Below are 17,907 nucleotides of genomic sequence, written 5' to 3' on the forward strand. Positions count from 1 at the left end.
CGAACTTTCTCTATTTATATACATATATGAAAAGATGGGTCACCTTCAGACCTTCAAAAATTTCTCCCGACCTCAGTTTTCAACGACATTTTGCGCACGTATTATGTATATAACAATATTTTTTAAAAGATTCAGATCAATACGTGAACCCAGCCCCGGGCCAGAGGGTCTCAAAAATTTCGATTTTTTTTCGAAAAATCTCATGTTTTTTTTTCAATTTTCTTATTTCTGGTGAATAATACGGACAAGAGAGTGTTACCGTTGGAAAGTATGATCTATCCTGAGAAAAACGAGGTATGAACCACGACCCTAAGATAAATAAGGAAGCAGCAGCTGTTTGAGTGAAAGTCTAAAATTTACCTCATAAAGTGGAAATCCTAAAAAGGTTAAACGCCGATTTGAAACGGTGTTTTTAATCGAATAAGAAGGCTGTTCCTAATATTGAATTAAAGGCACAACGTAAATTACGACGGAAATTCTTGCTCCTCTTTGGTAACTCTTCCTCAACTGGATTATATTAGGGGGGCGAGGACCCCACCTTTAAATATTGGGGGGCCAAAATGCTCTGCCCCCCAAAGTCGGCGCCTATGCATATATATATATATATATATATATATATATATATATATATATATATATATATATAACCATAACTACATACCCATAAATACTCACATAGATAATTACAAATCAGCTGCATGTCTCATACATATTACATCTCACTAAAGTACAAAATTGCAACTGCATAACCAACCTTATCCACAAAATTGAAAACGTACTAGAAAACTGCAGGGGTTAGGGCCTACTAATACCACAAACTTATTTTCTAACATCCCACCATCGAACCGATTTTTATTATTTATAATGCTTGTGCTGACCCTGGCTTAACTTGGAGGTTATCATACACCCTTCAGGGCGGGGGAAGGATATAATCGTGAAGTAAAAATACCGAAATCGACTGAATGAAGGTACATAAAAGGGATACTGGTTGTAAAAACACTGTTACGCAATTTAGTAGGAGACTGAATTCACCTCAGTGCCGCCAAACACGAGAGCACTTAAAAGTGAAGGAATGTCCTGACGGAGGTTTGAACAATGAAAGCATGAATAGCCTGTATCGTAGTCAGATGCGTTACCGACTGAGTTCCGGCGCACTGTATAGAAACAGGAAAATAGTCGAATTGAAATAAATGTAGGAAGAAAATACCTGAATTGGGGCACAGAAACTGTTCGAATATGCGTTATTTGATGTAAAACTACGTTGTAGTGAGACAGAAGAAGGAGGGGAGGAAACCGTCAAATATTGCATATATCGCCGTTGAGTGATTTTTCTTAAATGAACATAGTTGCATGATACACCTATTTTGCCCGAGTGACAGTGTCTCACCTAATCAAACACAAGCAAAACGCCACTTATCTTTCACTTCCCGTTTAGTTCTTTTTCTGCCGTTGTGTGCTGAATTGGTGTTAAATTGTGTATTGCATTCAAGTGGTGTGTTCAATTGGCGCTCCTACGTCTCCGTGTGTATGAAGAATAGTGACTGTGTATTCAGCTGCAAAGAACGCGGATATGGTCCATCACGCATTCGGTTTGAGTATACGTGCGGCAACGGAGTAGTTTCATAATTGCCATCGCCACCCAGAACTCCCGTTGTCATCACATGCAACGATTAACAAGTTATTGACACGATTCAAGGATACTGGGAGTGTCTTGGACCGACCTCGCTGTGGCAGACCGCAATCCGTAACCGACGATGGCAAACACGTTGACATTCTGGCTAAAGTTATGTGTAGTCCATCGCGATCGATATGAAAGGTGACCAAGAGAATAATACTAAGCGAATCTCTGTCCAAAGAATTCTGCGCAAGCATCAGGTTACATTACGTGCAGGAGTTGCATGGAGACGATGACGACCAACGATGTGATTTCTGTGAATGGTTTACACACATAACACAAAAAAACCAACCTTGCGGCAAACATCATGTTTCATCATAATTGAACTGGTAACAGCCATAACTACGTGTGTTGAGCAAATCCCGTATTAAGGAAGTTCCCAATATTCAATTTGACTCTCGTATAAATGTGTTGTGTATAATTCACAATAATGTTCTAGAACGTTCTGGGTTCCTAGAGGGGATATTAACAGGTGAAACCTATCAAAACTTGTTAAAAGCAATACTGGAGCGTTATTTGGGCAACTTGCCTTCCGCAAATCACAGGTACTCTTTTTCCAGCACTATTTTGCACCAATGCAGCTCAGTGTCATTGTTCCAAAATGGTTGGTTGCAGCAGTTTGTAGACATCGGGGCGGGCGTCGAGATCTTGTGGAATGGCCACCGAGATCTGATTATCACATATTGACTTTTCTGTGGGGCCACTGAAAACCCGTTGTTTACAGGAATCGACCGCGTACATTTGCTGCTCTCGAATACAATATTTGCGATTCCTGTGCTGCTATTACCACTAACACTCTGGAACGGGTTAGAGGTAGTTTGCGACATAGTATTGCAGTTGGTACACAACAAAGTGAACATCACTTCCAACATCCTCTACGCTGAGTACAGTTGCAGCATTGTTTTACCTGTTTCAGGACCATTCAATAGGTAGGAGACTTGATATGAATGTGTTAGGTGCGGAATGCCTTGTGAGAGTCTCGCTGTCTTTCTCCTCAAATCATTCATTTATCAAAGGAACAAGGTTGGTATGCCATTGTCGCCCATTAGACGAATGCTTTGATGGTACAGCAAATGGTTGCCTTCTAAATTTTTAATCCTTTTGCAATGACATAAATAGTATTCCTCATGAGACTAGAACATTGTCGTATCTCGTCTCATTTCGAAAACTCATACGCATCACTAGACAAACATTCAATGGTAATGGCTTGATTCAACAGGTTTAGATGACAAGACGAGATCTGCATATGAATAATGACGTTCACCAGCCAAGAAACTTTATATGTATTTGTTCAAGGAGACGACACAAGGAGAGTTTGGGCCTCTACTCCAAAGTCACATAGACTCTTTAGGTGAGTCTAGAACTGGAGAAGGAAGCAGTCCTGGCCTGAGAGAAACTATCCCGGTTTTGCAACCGAGAGCATTACGAAAACCAGGAAAAACCTTAAGCTGGATTCAACCAATGCTTGCATTCTATACACCATGCCCCGTCGAAGCAGGATTCGTGCCCACGTTTGCCTACCCAAACGCCATGTGGCAGGCAGGCACGCTACTCCTACACCAGCAGGTAGATACGAGATAATTAATGTGCCTCGTTTGAACTCGTCTGAAAACGTGACGATACTGTAGCTTCTGTTTATACATGATACAACATTTGAATAATGAGACAGATTCTAAGTGCCGTAATAAATAGAATTGAACTGAATCGTTCAAAATTTTCTTAATACCAAGTAAAGTACGTTTGTAAGGGGCTTATAGCTTAAAAGGTGTTGCCTCTGTTTTAACCCTGTCGATTCTGGGCTAATCTGACAATGTTTATTACAGTATCCTGGTATATTTAGGCCATTTAAAAAAATATAGCACTTTCCTAAATAATAGTAGACGCACTCAATACATCGCACAAACGTTCTTGGACTTTAGATTTTATTATGAATATATAATTTAGTGATGTATGTAGGGGTAGTTCGCTACACTTCTGTATGAAATATCTACTTTAGAAACAAGCGAAAAAAATATAAGATTTATACTTCCGCTGCGTGTGAAGCGCGAGAAGTGACAATGCAGTGTAATAAGAAGCGGGAAATCTGCGGGAATTAATCGCATAATTAAGTTATAGTAGTAGGGGCCCGCGTTGGCGCGAATCGACCTTTGTGACGTCATAGGTCAACGGTCAATGACCTTGGCCCAGAGCCAATGACCTAGAAGTACCTAGGGCCATCCCCTCTAAATTTTGGCAGGGGTACATAGGACCACCCCCTTAAATTTTAGAAATTGCGAAATCTAAAAATTTGGTATGGTAGCCTAGGACCATAGTATGTACCTCTAACAGTATTGGCTGTCTATGTCGTTCCCTTGTATGGGTAAAAAATTGCCAAAAAGTCAAATTTCGGAAGTTTTTTACCTAATTTATCGCCTTTTATGAGGTGTTATTACCCTATATGGTTATATGGGCGTATACAGGGGTCCATTCCCTTTCATAAGATATGGGTATATTTGTGCACCCCTTTAAAAATTTTGGAGGGGTACCTTGGCCCACCATTTAAATTGTAGAAATTGCCCAATTTAAACATTTGGTATCATAGTACTGGACCCTAACATGTATTATGATAAATTTGGGTGGTCCACATCGTTCCGTTTTAGGGGTACAAAATTGCCAAAATATAAACGTAAGCACTACGTTGTACCACATGTTTGTTCTTTTGGCGCAATTTATCCTCTTGGATGAGGTCTTATTACCTTATATGGTTATATGGTTATGTATAGGGGTCTATTCCCATATCATAAGACATAGGTACATTTGTGCATCCCGGGAGGTGTACCTTGGCCCACCCTTTAAATTTTAGAAATTGCCCATTTTACATATTTGATATAATAGTATAGGACCCTAATATAGATCACTATAAATTTGGGTGGTCCACCTCGTACCCATGAATGGGTACGAAATTATCAAATTTTAGTACAACCACGTGTTTCGTTTTTGACCTAATTTATTCCCTTGGATGAGGTCCTATTACCTTATATAATTATATGGTCATGTATAGGGGTCCATTACCTATCATAAGACATAGGTACATTTCTACACCCCGGGAGGGGTACCTTGGCCCACACCTTTAATTTTGGAAAATACCCATTTTATATATTTGGTATTATAGTATAGGACCCTAATAGAGATTACTGTAAATTTGCGTGGTTCACCTCGTTCCCTTTCATGGGTACGAAATTGCCAAATTTTAGTACAATCACGTGTTTGGTTTTTGACTCAATTTATCCCCTTATATGGTTATATGGTCATGTATATTGGTCCATTTCCTATTATAAGACATGGGTATATTGGTGCACTTCTTTAAATTTTTTCTGAGGGGTACCTTGGCCCACCCTTAAATTTTGGAAATTTTTCGATTTAAACATTCGGTGTTATAGTACAGGGCCTCAACATGTATCATGATAGATTTGGGTGGTCAAAATCATTCACTTTCATCGGTAAAAAAATGGCAAAATATAAACATAAGCTACATGTTGTACCACGTGTTTGGTTTTGGCCCAATTTCCCCCCTTTGATGAGGTTTTTTTACCTTATATGATTATGTATAGGTGTCCATTTCCTAGCATAAGACATGGGTACATTGGTGCACCCTCTAAATATTTGGGAGGGGTATCTTGGCTCATCCACTCAGTTTTAGAAATTGTTTAATATAAGTATTTGGTATGTTCGTAGAGGTCTTCAATATGTACCACTATAAATTTGGATGATCCACCTCTTTCCCTTTCATGGGTAAAAGACTACCAAAAATCAAATTTCGGAGGTTATTATAAGGATTTAACACGTTATATGGGTATGCACAGAGTTTTATTACCTTCATATGTTTATGTGCCCTTTTAAATTTGGGAATTATCAAATAACAAAATTCAGTAAATGTTGTCTAGGACCCGTTGTAGATGTTGGTGTTCCTCTTATAGCCAAATACTCAGATTTTGAAGGTTATTGTCATATTTTTTGATTGAAAAAGTACAGGATTTATTACTTTTTTCGTAAGACACAGGTGTATTTGTGTACCAATCGTAAATTCTGGGAGGGGTACATTTCTTATTGTCATATTAATAATTGGTAATTGTTCTTAAAATTCGAGAGTATCCCATTGTTTGTGTAAATCATTGTCAAATATTAGTATCATCACGTGATCAGTTATTGACCCATGATGGGATTAGGAGTCCAGGACATTGGTACATTGAAACATTGTAGGATAATTTGAAAATTGTCAAATGAAATTGCGTCATTGGTTTTGATTATTCCGCCAAATATAAACGTAAGCAATACGATGTACCACGTGATTGACCGTTATGAGGTAGTGTACAGGGATTCATTTCATTTGTTGTGGTACTTCTTAAGTTTGAGTATACACTTAAACAGTTGGTTCTACTCAGGTAAACAATTGACGGACATTATTGACCTTATTGAACATATAATGCTATGATTAATTCTAAGACTTAGGTATATCGAGAGAAGTATTCTTTAAATTTGGGAATTGTGACAAACAGAACTTTAACATAAGGCGCGAAATTTGAAACAATACTTTGAATTTTAGTCACAGCTCATAGTGTAAGATCATTTGTGGTGATTGATTTGACCTTGAGCTTTAAAAATCTGATAGGTAACCTTTTTGAATCTTATGACTTATAGTCTTAAGGGAATACATGCTACAACACTGGCAAAGTTATTGTTGATGCAATATGATTGGTTGATCACCATCTTTCGTGCAATCTGATTGGCTGATTACTATCTTTCGTGCAATGTGATTGGTTGATGAGTTTCAAATTTTTGAAGCATTAACATTTAAAAAAAATTGAAATTTTTGTTTGAAAATTGTTTGTTTCAAACTATTGTTTGACATTTTTTGTTTGATATTTTTCATTTAAAAATTTTTGTTTCGAAATTTTGGTTTGAAATTTTTTTGTTTGAAAATTTTTGAAATTTTTGTTTCAAATTTATTTGTTTGAAAATTTTTTGTTTAAAATTTTTAGTTTGAAAATTTTTGTTTCGAAATTTTTGTTTGAAAAATTTTTGTTTTAAATGTTTTTCATATTTTTTTATTTCGAAATTTTTTTGTTTGAAATTTTTCGTTTGCGTTTTTTTGTTTGAAAATTTTTGTTTCAGATTTTTTGTTTGAGATTTTTGTTCCAAAGTTTGGTTTGCCATTTTTTTAAAAGATTGAGCTCCCATTAGTAAAGAATCGGAACTGTTTAGAACAAAAACCTTTGACAACATTGTTTTTCTCATGATGCAATAGTACACGTCAGAACATGGGGTTGTACTTGAAATGAAAAAACACAAATCATTGAAATGGATCATTTTATTACACTCCACATACATCCATACCAGATAAAGGATCTGGATATTGTCGATACAATGTATTTTGAACTTCTTGCACTAGTTTGTCTTTAGCGTATAAGTTTCATTCCAATTGAAGTCTTTTAAGGTCTATTGCAATATCACTAGATGGAAACTCAATGTCCATTTGATCACAAATAAACTGTTCATCAATACAGGTATGCACCCACGAACGATGTTGACAACCATCACAGCATCTAGATACATGTTGTACAATATGCATGAGACACTTTTCAAAATAGTACTTTTTCAGTAATATACTTGTTTTGTTGCACACTTCCACTGCATGTTTAACACACTGGAATACGTTGATTAATTTGTTCCATTCCGTTTGCGTTAGATACACCATGTTGCGAGGGACATGAAATGTACTCTTTTTACGTAACTGCACCATCTTCTCTTCGAGAACTGCACCACTTCATGATTTGAGCCTAATGATTTGACTATAGTCACACTTAGCTCATCATGAAAATAATCATTCATTTGGTCGATTCGTGAACATAATATTTGCCATTCTTCAAAGGTCAGTTGTACACCAAATTGTTCTGCTTTGCCCAATCGAATTACAGGTACAAATGTTCTAGCACTGATACCAATCATCACATGTTTCGTTTGAAATATATTTATTGGATAATAGCTTGCAAAGAGGAATTCTTAATCGTTAGAAGTACACATCTTTCCTCCTGAAAAGCACTTGCTCAAATGATTTCATTGGCTGACGCTTTATTTGCTGATTTATAGAACTACGGCTGACGTCATTGGAAAGGAATGTGCTGACGTTTGAATTCATGGTTTCATCACAGTTGCTGACGTCATGCTGACTAACCAAATTCATATATTGCATTCTGCATACAGCTACATCTGACGTCAAAGGAATGTGCTAACGTTTGAATTCATGATTTCATCACAATTTCTGACGAAACCGGCAGTGTACTAAATTTAAATTGATGACTTCGACCCAAGAATCCTTTGATACATAAAGATACAAATCCAGTATTTAAGAAACGCAGCAGTTCTTCTTGTTTCAATGCTTCCATGGGTAAATATCTTGCTGGTAAAATTATATTCTTATCATTTTCAAGCTTCACTACGATTCTTAATCCAAACTTTGTAGGGATTTTTTGGTTAGCTAAGATTCTATAAGGTACATTTTCTTGTAAATCATTAATCTTGATAAATGATTTCATCACATCACGTGTGTTTAGAAAGTGCAGACAAGTAGCCATGATGACGTTATCATGAATACTAACTCGAACGATACTTATATATGATGCAAAACAGATGACGTTGCATTGTCATGTTCTGACGTGTACTATTGCACCATGATAAACAATGTTGCCAGAGGTTTTTGTTCTAAACAGTTCCGGTTCTTTACTAATGAGTTCACAATTTTTTTTAAAAAATGTCAAACCAAACTTTGAAACAAAAATTTCAAACAAAAAAGTTTTCAAACAAAAATTTCGAAAAAAAAATTTCAAACAAGAAAATGCAAACGAAAAATTTTCAAACAAAAAATTTTTAAACAAAAAAAGAAACAAAAATTTCGAAACAAATTTTCAAACGACAAAATTTAAAACCAAAATTTCGAAACAAAATTTTAAATTAAAAATATCAAGCCAAAGATGGCAAACCAAAGTTTCAAACAAAAAATTTTCAAACAAAAATTTCAAAAACTCTTTAAATGTTAAAACAAAACTGAATGCATCAAAGATTTGAAACTCATCAACCAATCAGATTGCACGAAAGATAGTAATCAGCCAATCAGATTGCACGAAAGATGGTGATCAACCAATCAAATTGCATCATCAATAACTTTGCCAGTGTTGTAGCATGTATTCCCGTAAGACCATAAGTCATAAGATTCAATAAGGTTAGCTGTCAGACTTTTAAAGCTCAAGGTCAAAACAATCACCACAATTGATCTTGGACTATGAGCTGTGACTAAAGTTCAAAGTATTGTTTCAAATTTCGCGCCTTATGTTAAAGTTCTGTTTGTCACAATTCCCAAATTTAAAGAATACTTCTCTCGATATACCTAAGTCTTAGAATTAATCATAGCATTATATGTTCAATAAGGTCAATAATGTCCGTCAATTGTTTAACTGAGTAGAACCAACTGTTTAAGTGTGTACTCAAACTTAAGAAGTGCCACAACAAAGGAAATGAATCCCTGTACACTACCTCATCAAGGTCAATCACGTGCTACATCGTATTGCTTACGTTTATATTTGGTCCATAGGCTGTAATAATCAAAACCAATGACGCAATTTCATTTGACAATTCTCAAATTATCCTAGAAACTTTCAATGTACTAATGTTCTGGACTTCTAATCCCATCATAGGTCAATAACTGATCACGTGATCATACTAATATTTGACAATGATTTACCCAAAGAAAGAGATACCACCCAATTCTAAGAACAATGACCAATTATTGATGTACCCCTCCCAGAATTTAAGATTGGTACACAAATGAACCTGTGTCTTACGAAAAAAGTAATAAATCCTGTACATATTCAATAATAAACCCGTATCACAAAATATGTCAATAACCTTCAAAATTTGAGTATTTGGCTATAAGAGGAACACCAACATCTACAACGGGTCCTAGAAAACGTTTACCGAATTTTGTTATTTGATAATTCCCAAACTTAAAAGGGCACATAGACATATGAAGGTAATAATACCCAAATAACGTGTTAAATCCTTATGAAAGGGGTCAATAACCTCCGAAATTTGATTTTTGGTAGTTTTTGACCTATGAAAGGGAAAGAGGTGGACCATCCAAATTTATAGTGGTACATATTGAAGACCTCTAGGAAGATACCAAATGCTTATATTAAACAATTTCTAAAACTGAGTGGATGAGGCAAGATACCCCTCCCAAATTTTTAAAGGGTGCATCAATGTACCCATGTCTTATGCTGGGAAATGAACACCTATACATAATCATATAGTGATGAAAGAATCTTGAAAGAAAAATTGAAGTGAGAGGTGCCACATTTTTTCACCAGTTACTTCAAACAACTATGCTCGCTTAAGATCATGATTTTATGTCAATCTTCCACCTCTGTACACGTACACAGCTATGTTGATTGGTTTCTTCTTGAACACTTTTGGCACTTACATTTCTAAAGTTGCCTATAGCTTAAATAAGGCAGATCGACGTTTCATCTTTGAATTGTACCCGTTAATGTGACAATATCTGAATGTGCCAGTTAACGAAATATGCGGAGAACTCATGCAATATTTTGTTGCAACTAAGGAAAAGGGTACCACTAAGGAATATTCACATCGTAGTATGTGCAATTACAATTTATATTTCATAGTTGAAATACTTTTGGGACATATTAGACTGCTAAATATCTTGTGACACTGTTTCAGCAGTTGATACCTTTGTAAAACAAATTACGGAAGACTTTCACTAACTTAAACTGTATTCCTGGCACCTGTAAGCTCGTATACTTCATCGATAAGTATACATCTTTATAGTTTCTAGTACAATGACGAAATTAATACCATCATTGCTCATTTTGGCTTATGATAACGAAAACTTTCATGAGTTGTAAGCTCAAATATGGAATATGTTCTTAACGTGAAAAACGTAATTTGATTTCAACACTTGTTTGTAAAGAAGTATTGATTTAAAACCAGAGCCGTACGTGAGATTGCATGTGATATATAAGAAGAAGATATCATCAATTATGGTTTTGATATATTTTACTGTACTTCATGTATTATATAGGCAAAGTTCGTAAACGTTGTTAATGTGGTTTAGTTATTAGGGAAAAGCATGAAACTAATGTAAGTTATTTTTGTAGGACTTAAGCATTAACCCGGTGAAGAAATTTTCTCTGAAACAATTGAAGATGTTTACTTATAACCGTTTTATTTTTTAATTTCAGGAACAAATCTAACAACAAAATGTTACGACAACATGTGATCAGGGCAATAACTTTATGTATTTCATGCATCATTGTTGAATATGTATTTTCCGCTTTCTACCAGAGCGATCCATTACATAATGTAACAGTTAGAACCAATAGTTATAAAAATAACAAAAGGCAATGGATCATTCATCAGGAAATCGACTTTACAGGATATAATTCCGATCATTGGAAAGTTAATGTAAAAAGTTATCCTTGGACTTTTAATGGGAGTAAACCGCTAGAACTTTCGGTATCGTTAAGAGGTAAGAATTACTTTAGTGAAATCGACAACAATATTCATTCTTATTTAATTCGTTGATTGTAAACTTAACTATCCCTTCTACATTTTAGTAGTCGTTGTCTAAAAAGTAGAATTATTGTTATTTTGGATAAAATTATATATATATATATATATTGTAAAACTGTGTGTAATTTCGTCTCATATAAGAAAGAGGTAGAGCAGTTAATAAATAGAGTGTCCGGAATCGACTCCCCCTACCAGTTTTTATTACAAAATCCACTATAAGAGTATTTGTACAAAATATTATACAATTTGTTCTCTACTTCAAAAGGGTAAGTGAAAGGTAGTCTTTAACCGTAAGGTCGCAGACAGAATCTCCAACAGAGCCCCGAAGTAGGCAAAGCCAGGAGAAAGGATAGGCGTAGTCCCGTAGCAGACTAGAGTCCCTGGGGTAGGTTACTCCTAAAGTCCCGAAGCAGACTTATAAAAGTTAGGATTCAGTCTATCCAGGATTTGAACGGGTCCTACATAGGAGGCAGAAAAGCTCTCCGGCACTATTATTTGCCGATTAGAAAAGTAGACCAGTACTTTTTGTTCCTTTTCAAATTGAGTTTGTCGGTGTCTGCTGTCGAAATACTTTTTCTGCTTATTATTGCTAGCGATCAAGTTATTCTGTACACTCTCGCGTATTTTATTCAAATGTTCTTTATTGACACATAATATTGGAGTTGACGCTAACGCAATATCAGAGATGGTCTTAGGTTCATATCCATACATGAGGAAAAAAGATGAATATTTAGTTCCGGCTTGCACGAATGTATTGATTGCGAATATAATATATGGTATCAGCTTCGGCCAAAGATTTTGGTTTTCTTGCACGAAAAACTTAAGTGCGTTCTGTATTGTCTTGTGGAATGTTTCCACTATGCCTAGGTTTTTATGGTCGTATGCAGGGCAAAATTTAAATTCAAACTTATAGCATTTTGCCAAATTTTGCAGTCTTTTAGCGCTATGTACTGGATGTCTATCCAGGTATAAATATGAAAAAGGTCCAAATTTGAGTATGATGTCATATATGAGAAATTGTTCTATTTCTTCCGCTGTTATGTTGTCCACAACCCTGGTCACACAATATCTTTTGCACATTTCTATGGCCACTAATATGTGTTTAAACTGTCCATTTCCCTCTGTTACTTTTCCAATAGAATCATATTGCCAAGCTGTTGCGATCGGCTTAGGAGGGTGATGGAGTAATTGACCCGCTGGTTTAACTGGTAATTTCTTGAGTTTCTGGCATAAAATGCATGTTTTAATTCTGTTGGCAATGTACGCTTTCATATTAGGAAAGTAGTATTTCCTAAGCGCTGAATGATATGTTTTGGTATATCCAAAGTGTGGTGCCATGGGGTTATTATTGTAAGGCATCAAACCACTTACTTAATAAAGGTTTTGGCACACAAAGTAAATATAACAGTCCTAATCGGGGATGCTTCTATGTTCTGTATAATATAACGTCCTTTAGAGAAAAATACTTTGCGGCCCGAAAAGTAGACAACTTATTAGGTTCCTTATTTTCCAATACAGTAATAATGTCAGAGAATGAAGGATCTTTCCTTTGTTCTTCTGCTAAATTTGGTAGAATTATAGGTTGTTCAATATGTAGAGTAGTGTCTAAAGAATTGGATGCAAATACTTTAGCATCTTCCGTGTCCGTGAAATTGTCAATTTCTTGTTTTTCTTCCTGTTTAATCTCCTGTTTATCTTCTAAACGACTAAAGATGTCCGCTGGGTGTAATTGACTTTTAGTGTGTTGTATTTCGAAATTGTAGTCTGCTAAGAATATTCGGTAGCGACTAAATTTTCCAACTTTTTGGCCTGTGTTGTGAGAGATGTCAAGCATTTGGCGTCTATAAATAATTTAAATCTTGTATTTAGAAGGAAGTACCTAAATTTTCTCAAAACATAAATGAGGGCGTACAGTTCTTTTTGCCAAGTGGATGCTTTCCTTTCAATGGGTGTAAAACGTCTAGTAGCATAGGCAACAAAATATTCTTGTTTTGTTTTATGGTTATAACATGCTCATAATCCTCCTGCGAAGATAGAGGAAGCGACGGTATATGATGTCCGTCTTAGGTTTCTCAAATAATTCGTCATGCTGAGAGGTCCATTTAAATTTTGAATTCTCGTCTAAAAGGCACTGAAATGGTTGTATTTTTTTCCGAGAAATTTTTGATATGTGCTCTTAAATAGGAAGATAATCCTAAAAAGCTTTTCAGAGTTCTTTTAGTAGTTGGTTTCTTAAAGTTTCGAATCTTGTTAGTGATTTTAGGTGAAATCTTTATTTCTTTCCCACTAACTGTGAAGCCTAAAACGTCTAATTCTGTGTATAGTAAGTTGGTCTTCTTTGGATTGGCACGAAAATCATGCTTTCTTAATGCTTTAAAAAGTAATTCTGAATCCGATAACTGTTGTTTCCAATTTTTACTTCCTGTGACCAAATCATCAGCAAAGGCAGTTATTCGGGGTGGTAGGCCCTCTAAAAGAATGCGTACAGCTATACTGAGTCAGGCGGCGGAACTAAAGTGACACATGGTACACCTCTGGAATTTATATGCCTTTCTAGTATGGTTGACCTCAAAAGTCATGTATTTTTGGCTTTGGGGATGCAACAATAACTGGAAATACGGGGATTTTATGTCAATAGGCAATACGAGGATATACAGGCTTTTCCTCTTAAAACGTGTAGAATAGCCTCTTTATTTTGAAATGGAATACTTAGGTAATGTGAAAACTTATTGCAAGCTTGGAGGTTAAAAACTAGCCGGTGTAACGGGCAATTTTTACCCTAGCAAATTAATATCCTAGAGGGTAAAATTTGCCCGGGAAAATTTGACGTGAACAATAGGAGCACAAATATTATTGTGAAAATATTACCCAACATATCAATCAAATATATTGTTGAAAGGTGGGTAAAAATTGACCAGGAAAAAATGACTTCACAGGAAAAAGGGTAATAATATCCCGGGCAAATAGTACCCTCTTGCTAAACTCTATAGACTTACAGTATACATTTCTCCTAAGAAAGGTAATAATTGACCAGGAAACAATGACTTCTAACGAAAGAGGGTAACAATTTCCCGGGCAAATTGTACCCTATAGCTAAACTCCCTTGAACTACAGTAAATTTCTCCTAAAGAGGGTAATAATGGACCAGGAAAAAATGACTTCTCACGAAAGAGGGTAATAATTTCCCGGGCAAATTATAACCTATAGCAAAACTCGCTTGAACTACACAGTAAATTTCTCCTAAAGAGGGTAATAATTGAACAGGTAAACCTGACTTCTTACGACAGAGGGTAATAATATCCCGGGCAAATTGTACCCTATAGCTAAATTCGCTTGAACTACACAGTAAATTTCTCCTAAAGAGGGTAATAATTGACCAAGAAAAAATGACTTCTCACGAAAGAGGGTAATAATATCCCAGGCAAATTGTACTCTATAGCTAAACTTGCTTGAACTACACGGTAAATATCTCCCAAAAAGGGTAATAATTGACCAGGAAAAAATGACTTCTCACGAAAGAGGGTAATAATATCACTGGCCAATTGTATCCTATAGCTAAACTAACTTGAACTATATAGTAAATTTATCCTAAAGAGGGTAATAATTGACCAGGAAAAATGACTTCACAGCAAAAAAGGTAATAATATCCCGGACAAATAGTACCCTCTTTCTAAACTCAATAGAATTACACTATATATTTCACCCAAGAAGGGTAATAATTGAACAGGAAAAAATGACTTCCCACGAAAGAGGGTAATAATATACCGAGCAAATTGTACCCTATAGCTAAACTCACTTGAACTACACAGTATATTTCTCCTAAAAAGGGTAATAATTGACTAGGAAAAAATGACTTCTTACGAAAAAGAATAATAATATCCTGGGCAAATTGTACTCTATAGCTAAACTCGCTTGAACTACACACTAAATTTCTCCTAATGAGGGTAATAATTGACCACGAAAAAATGACTTCTCACGAAAGAGGGTAATAATATCCGGGGCAAATTGTATCCTATAGCTAAACTAACTTGAACTATATACTAAATTTCTCCCAAAGAGGGTAATAATTGACCAGGAAAAAATGACTTCACAGCAAGAAAGGTTATAATATCCCGGCCAAATAGTACCCTCTTTCTAAACTCAATAAAATTACACTGTATATTTCTCCTAAGAAGGGTAATAATTGACCAGGAAAAAATGACTTCTCACGAAAGAGGGTAATAATATCCCGAGCAAATTGTACCCTATAGCCAAACTCGCATGAACTACACAGTAAATATCTCCTAAAGAGGGTAATAATTGACTAGGAAAAAATGACTTCTTACGAAAAAGGGTAATAATATCCCGGGCAAACTGTACCCTATAGCTAAACTCGGTTGAACTACACACTAAATTTCTCCTAAAGAGGGTATTAATTGACCAGGAAAAATGTCTTCTCAGGAAAGAGGGTAATAATATCCCGGGCAAATTGTGCCTTATAGCTAAACTTGCTTGAACATCACAGTAAATTTCTACCAAAGAGATTAATAATTGACCAGTTAAAAATGACTTCTCACGAAAGTGGTAATAATTTCAAGCGAAAATTGTACTCTATTGCTAAACTCGCTTGAACTACACAGTAAATATCTCCTAAAGATGGCAATAATTCACCAGGAAAAAATGAATTCTCAGGAAAGAGGGTAATAATATCCCGGGGAAATAATACCCTCTTTCAAAACTCTATAGAATTACACTATACATTTCTCCTAAGAAGGGTAATAATTGACCAGGAAGAAATGACTTCTCACGAAAGAGGGTAATAAAATCCGGGGCAAATTGTACCCTATAGGAAAACTCGATTGAACTACACAGAATTTTTTTCCTAAAGAGGGTAATAATTGACCAGGAAAAAATGACTTCACACAAAAAAAGGTAATAATTTGCCGGGCAATTGTAGACTATTGCTAAACGCGCTTGAATCACACAGTAAATTTCTCCTAAAGAGGGTCATAATTGACCAGGAAAAAATGACTTCACGGTTAAAAGGATAATAATATCCCGGGCAAATAGTACCCTCTTGCTAAACTCTATAGAATTACACTATGCATTTCTCCTAAGAAGGATAATAATTGACCAGGAAGAAATGGCTTCTCACGAAAGAGGGTAATAATATCCCGGTCAATCTTTACCCTATAACTAAACTCCCTTGAACTACACACTAAATTTGTCCAATAGAGGATAAGTAAACAGGAAAAAGTGACTTTTCACGAAAGAGGGTAATAATATCCCGGGCAAATTGTACCCTATAGATAAACTCGCTTGAACTACACAGAAAATTTCTCCTAAAGAGGGTAATAATTGAAAAGGAAAAAATGACTTCTCAGTAAAGGGGGTAAAAATTTCCCGGGCAAATTGTTCCCTATAGCTAAACTCGCTTGAACTATACAGTAAATATCTCCTAAAGAGGGTGATAATCCACCAGGAAAAAATGACTTCTCACGAACGAGGGTAACCATTTCCGGGGCAAATTTTACACTATATCTTAACTCACTTGAACTACACAGTAAATTTCTCCTAAACAGGGTAATAATGGACCAGGAAAAAATGACTTCTCACGAAAGACGGTAATAATTTCCCGGGCAAATTGTACTCTATAGTTAAACTCTCTTGAACTACACAGTAAATTTCTACTAAAGAGGGTAATAATAGACCAGTTAAAATGACTTCTCAGGAAAGAGGGTAATAATATCCCGGGAAAATTGTACCCTATAGCTAGACTCGCTTGAACTACACACTAAATTTCTCCTAAACAGGGTAATAATTGACCAAAAAAAATGACTTCTCACGAAAGCGGGTAATAGTATCCCGGGGAAATTGTACCGTTTAGCTAAACTCGCTTGAACTACACAGTAAATTTCTCCTAAAGAGGGTAATAATTGATCAGCAAAAAATGACTTCTCACGAAAGAGGGTAATAATATCCGGGCAAATTGTACCATATAGCTAAACTCGCTACAAGTACACTGTAAATTTCTCCTAAAGAGGGTAATAATTGACCAGGAAAAAATGACTTCTCACGAAAGAGGGTAATAATATCCCGGACAAACAGTACCCTCTTTTTAAACTCGCTTGAACTACAAAGTAAATTACTCCCAAAGAGGGTAATAATTGACCAAAAAAAATGACTTCTCACGAAAGCGGGTAATGGTATCCCGGGCAAATTGTACCGTTTAGCTAAACTCGCTTGAACTACACAGTAAATTTCTCCTAAAGAAGGTAATAATTGATCAGGAAAAAATGACTTCTCACGAAAGAGGGTAATAATATCCCGGGCAAATTGTACCATATAGCTAAACTCGCTACAACTACACTGTAAATTTCTCCTAAAGAGGGTAATAATTGACCAGGAAAAAATGACTTCTCACGAAAGAGGGTAATAATATCCCGGACAAACAGTACCCTCTTTTTAAACTCGCTTGAACTACAAAGTAAATTACTCCCAAAGAGGGTAATAATTGACCAGGAAAAAATGACTTCTCACGAAAGAGGGTAATAATAACCCGTGCAAATTGTATCCTATAGCTAAACTAACTTGAACTATATAGTAAATTTCTCCTAAAGAGGGTAATAATT

At 35.6% G+C, this 17,907-nt stretch overlaps 1 protein-coding gene across 1 annotated transcript in view; it reads left to right on the forward strand.

Moving 5' to 3' along the window:
* The window catches only part of LOC145683382 (hemolymph lipopolysaccharide-binding protein-like), a 490,444-nt gene that overhangs the window by 169,192 nt on the left and 303,345 nt on the right, over positions 1-17,907 (forward strand). Inside the window, exon 2 of the mRNA XM_081754711.1 lies at positions 10,966-11,252. Within this exon, the coding sequence (XP_081610837.1) occupies positions 10,985-11,252 (268 nt within the window). The 5' untranslated portion in view covers positions 10,966-10,984. The remainder of the gene's footprint in view (positions 1-10,965; positions 11,253-17,907) is intronic.

The sequence above is a fragment of the Thermobia domestica genome, chromosome 4 (genome assembly GCF_964235325.1).
Source record: "Thermobia domestica chromosome 4, izTheDome1.hap1.1, whole genome shotgun sequence".
In the NCBI taxonomy this organism is placed as follows: domain Eukaryota; kingdom Metazoa; phylum Arthropoda; class Insecta; order Zygentoma; family Lepismatidae; genus Thermobia; species Thermobia domestica.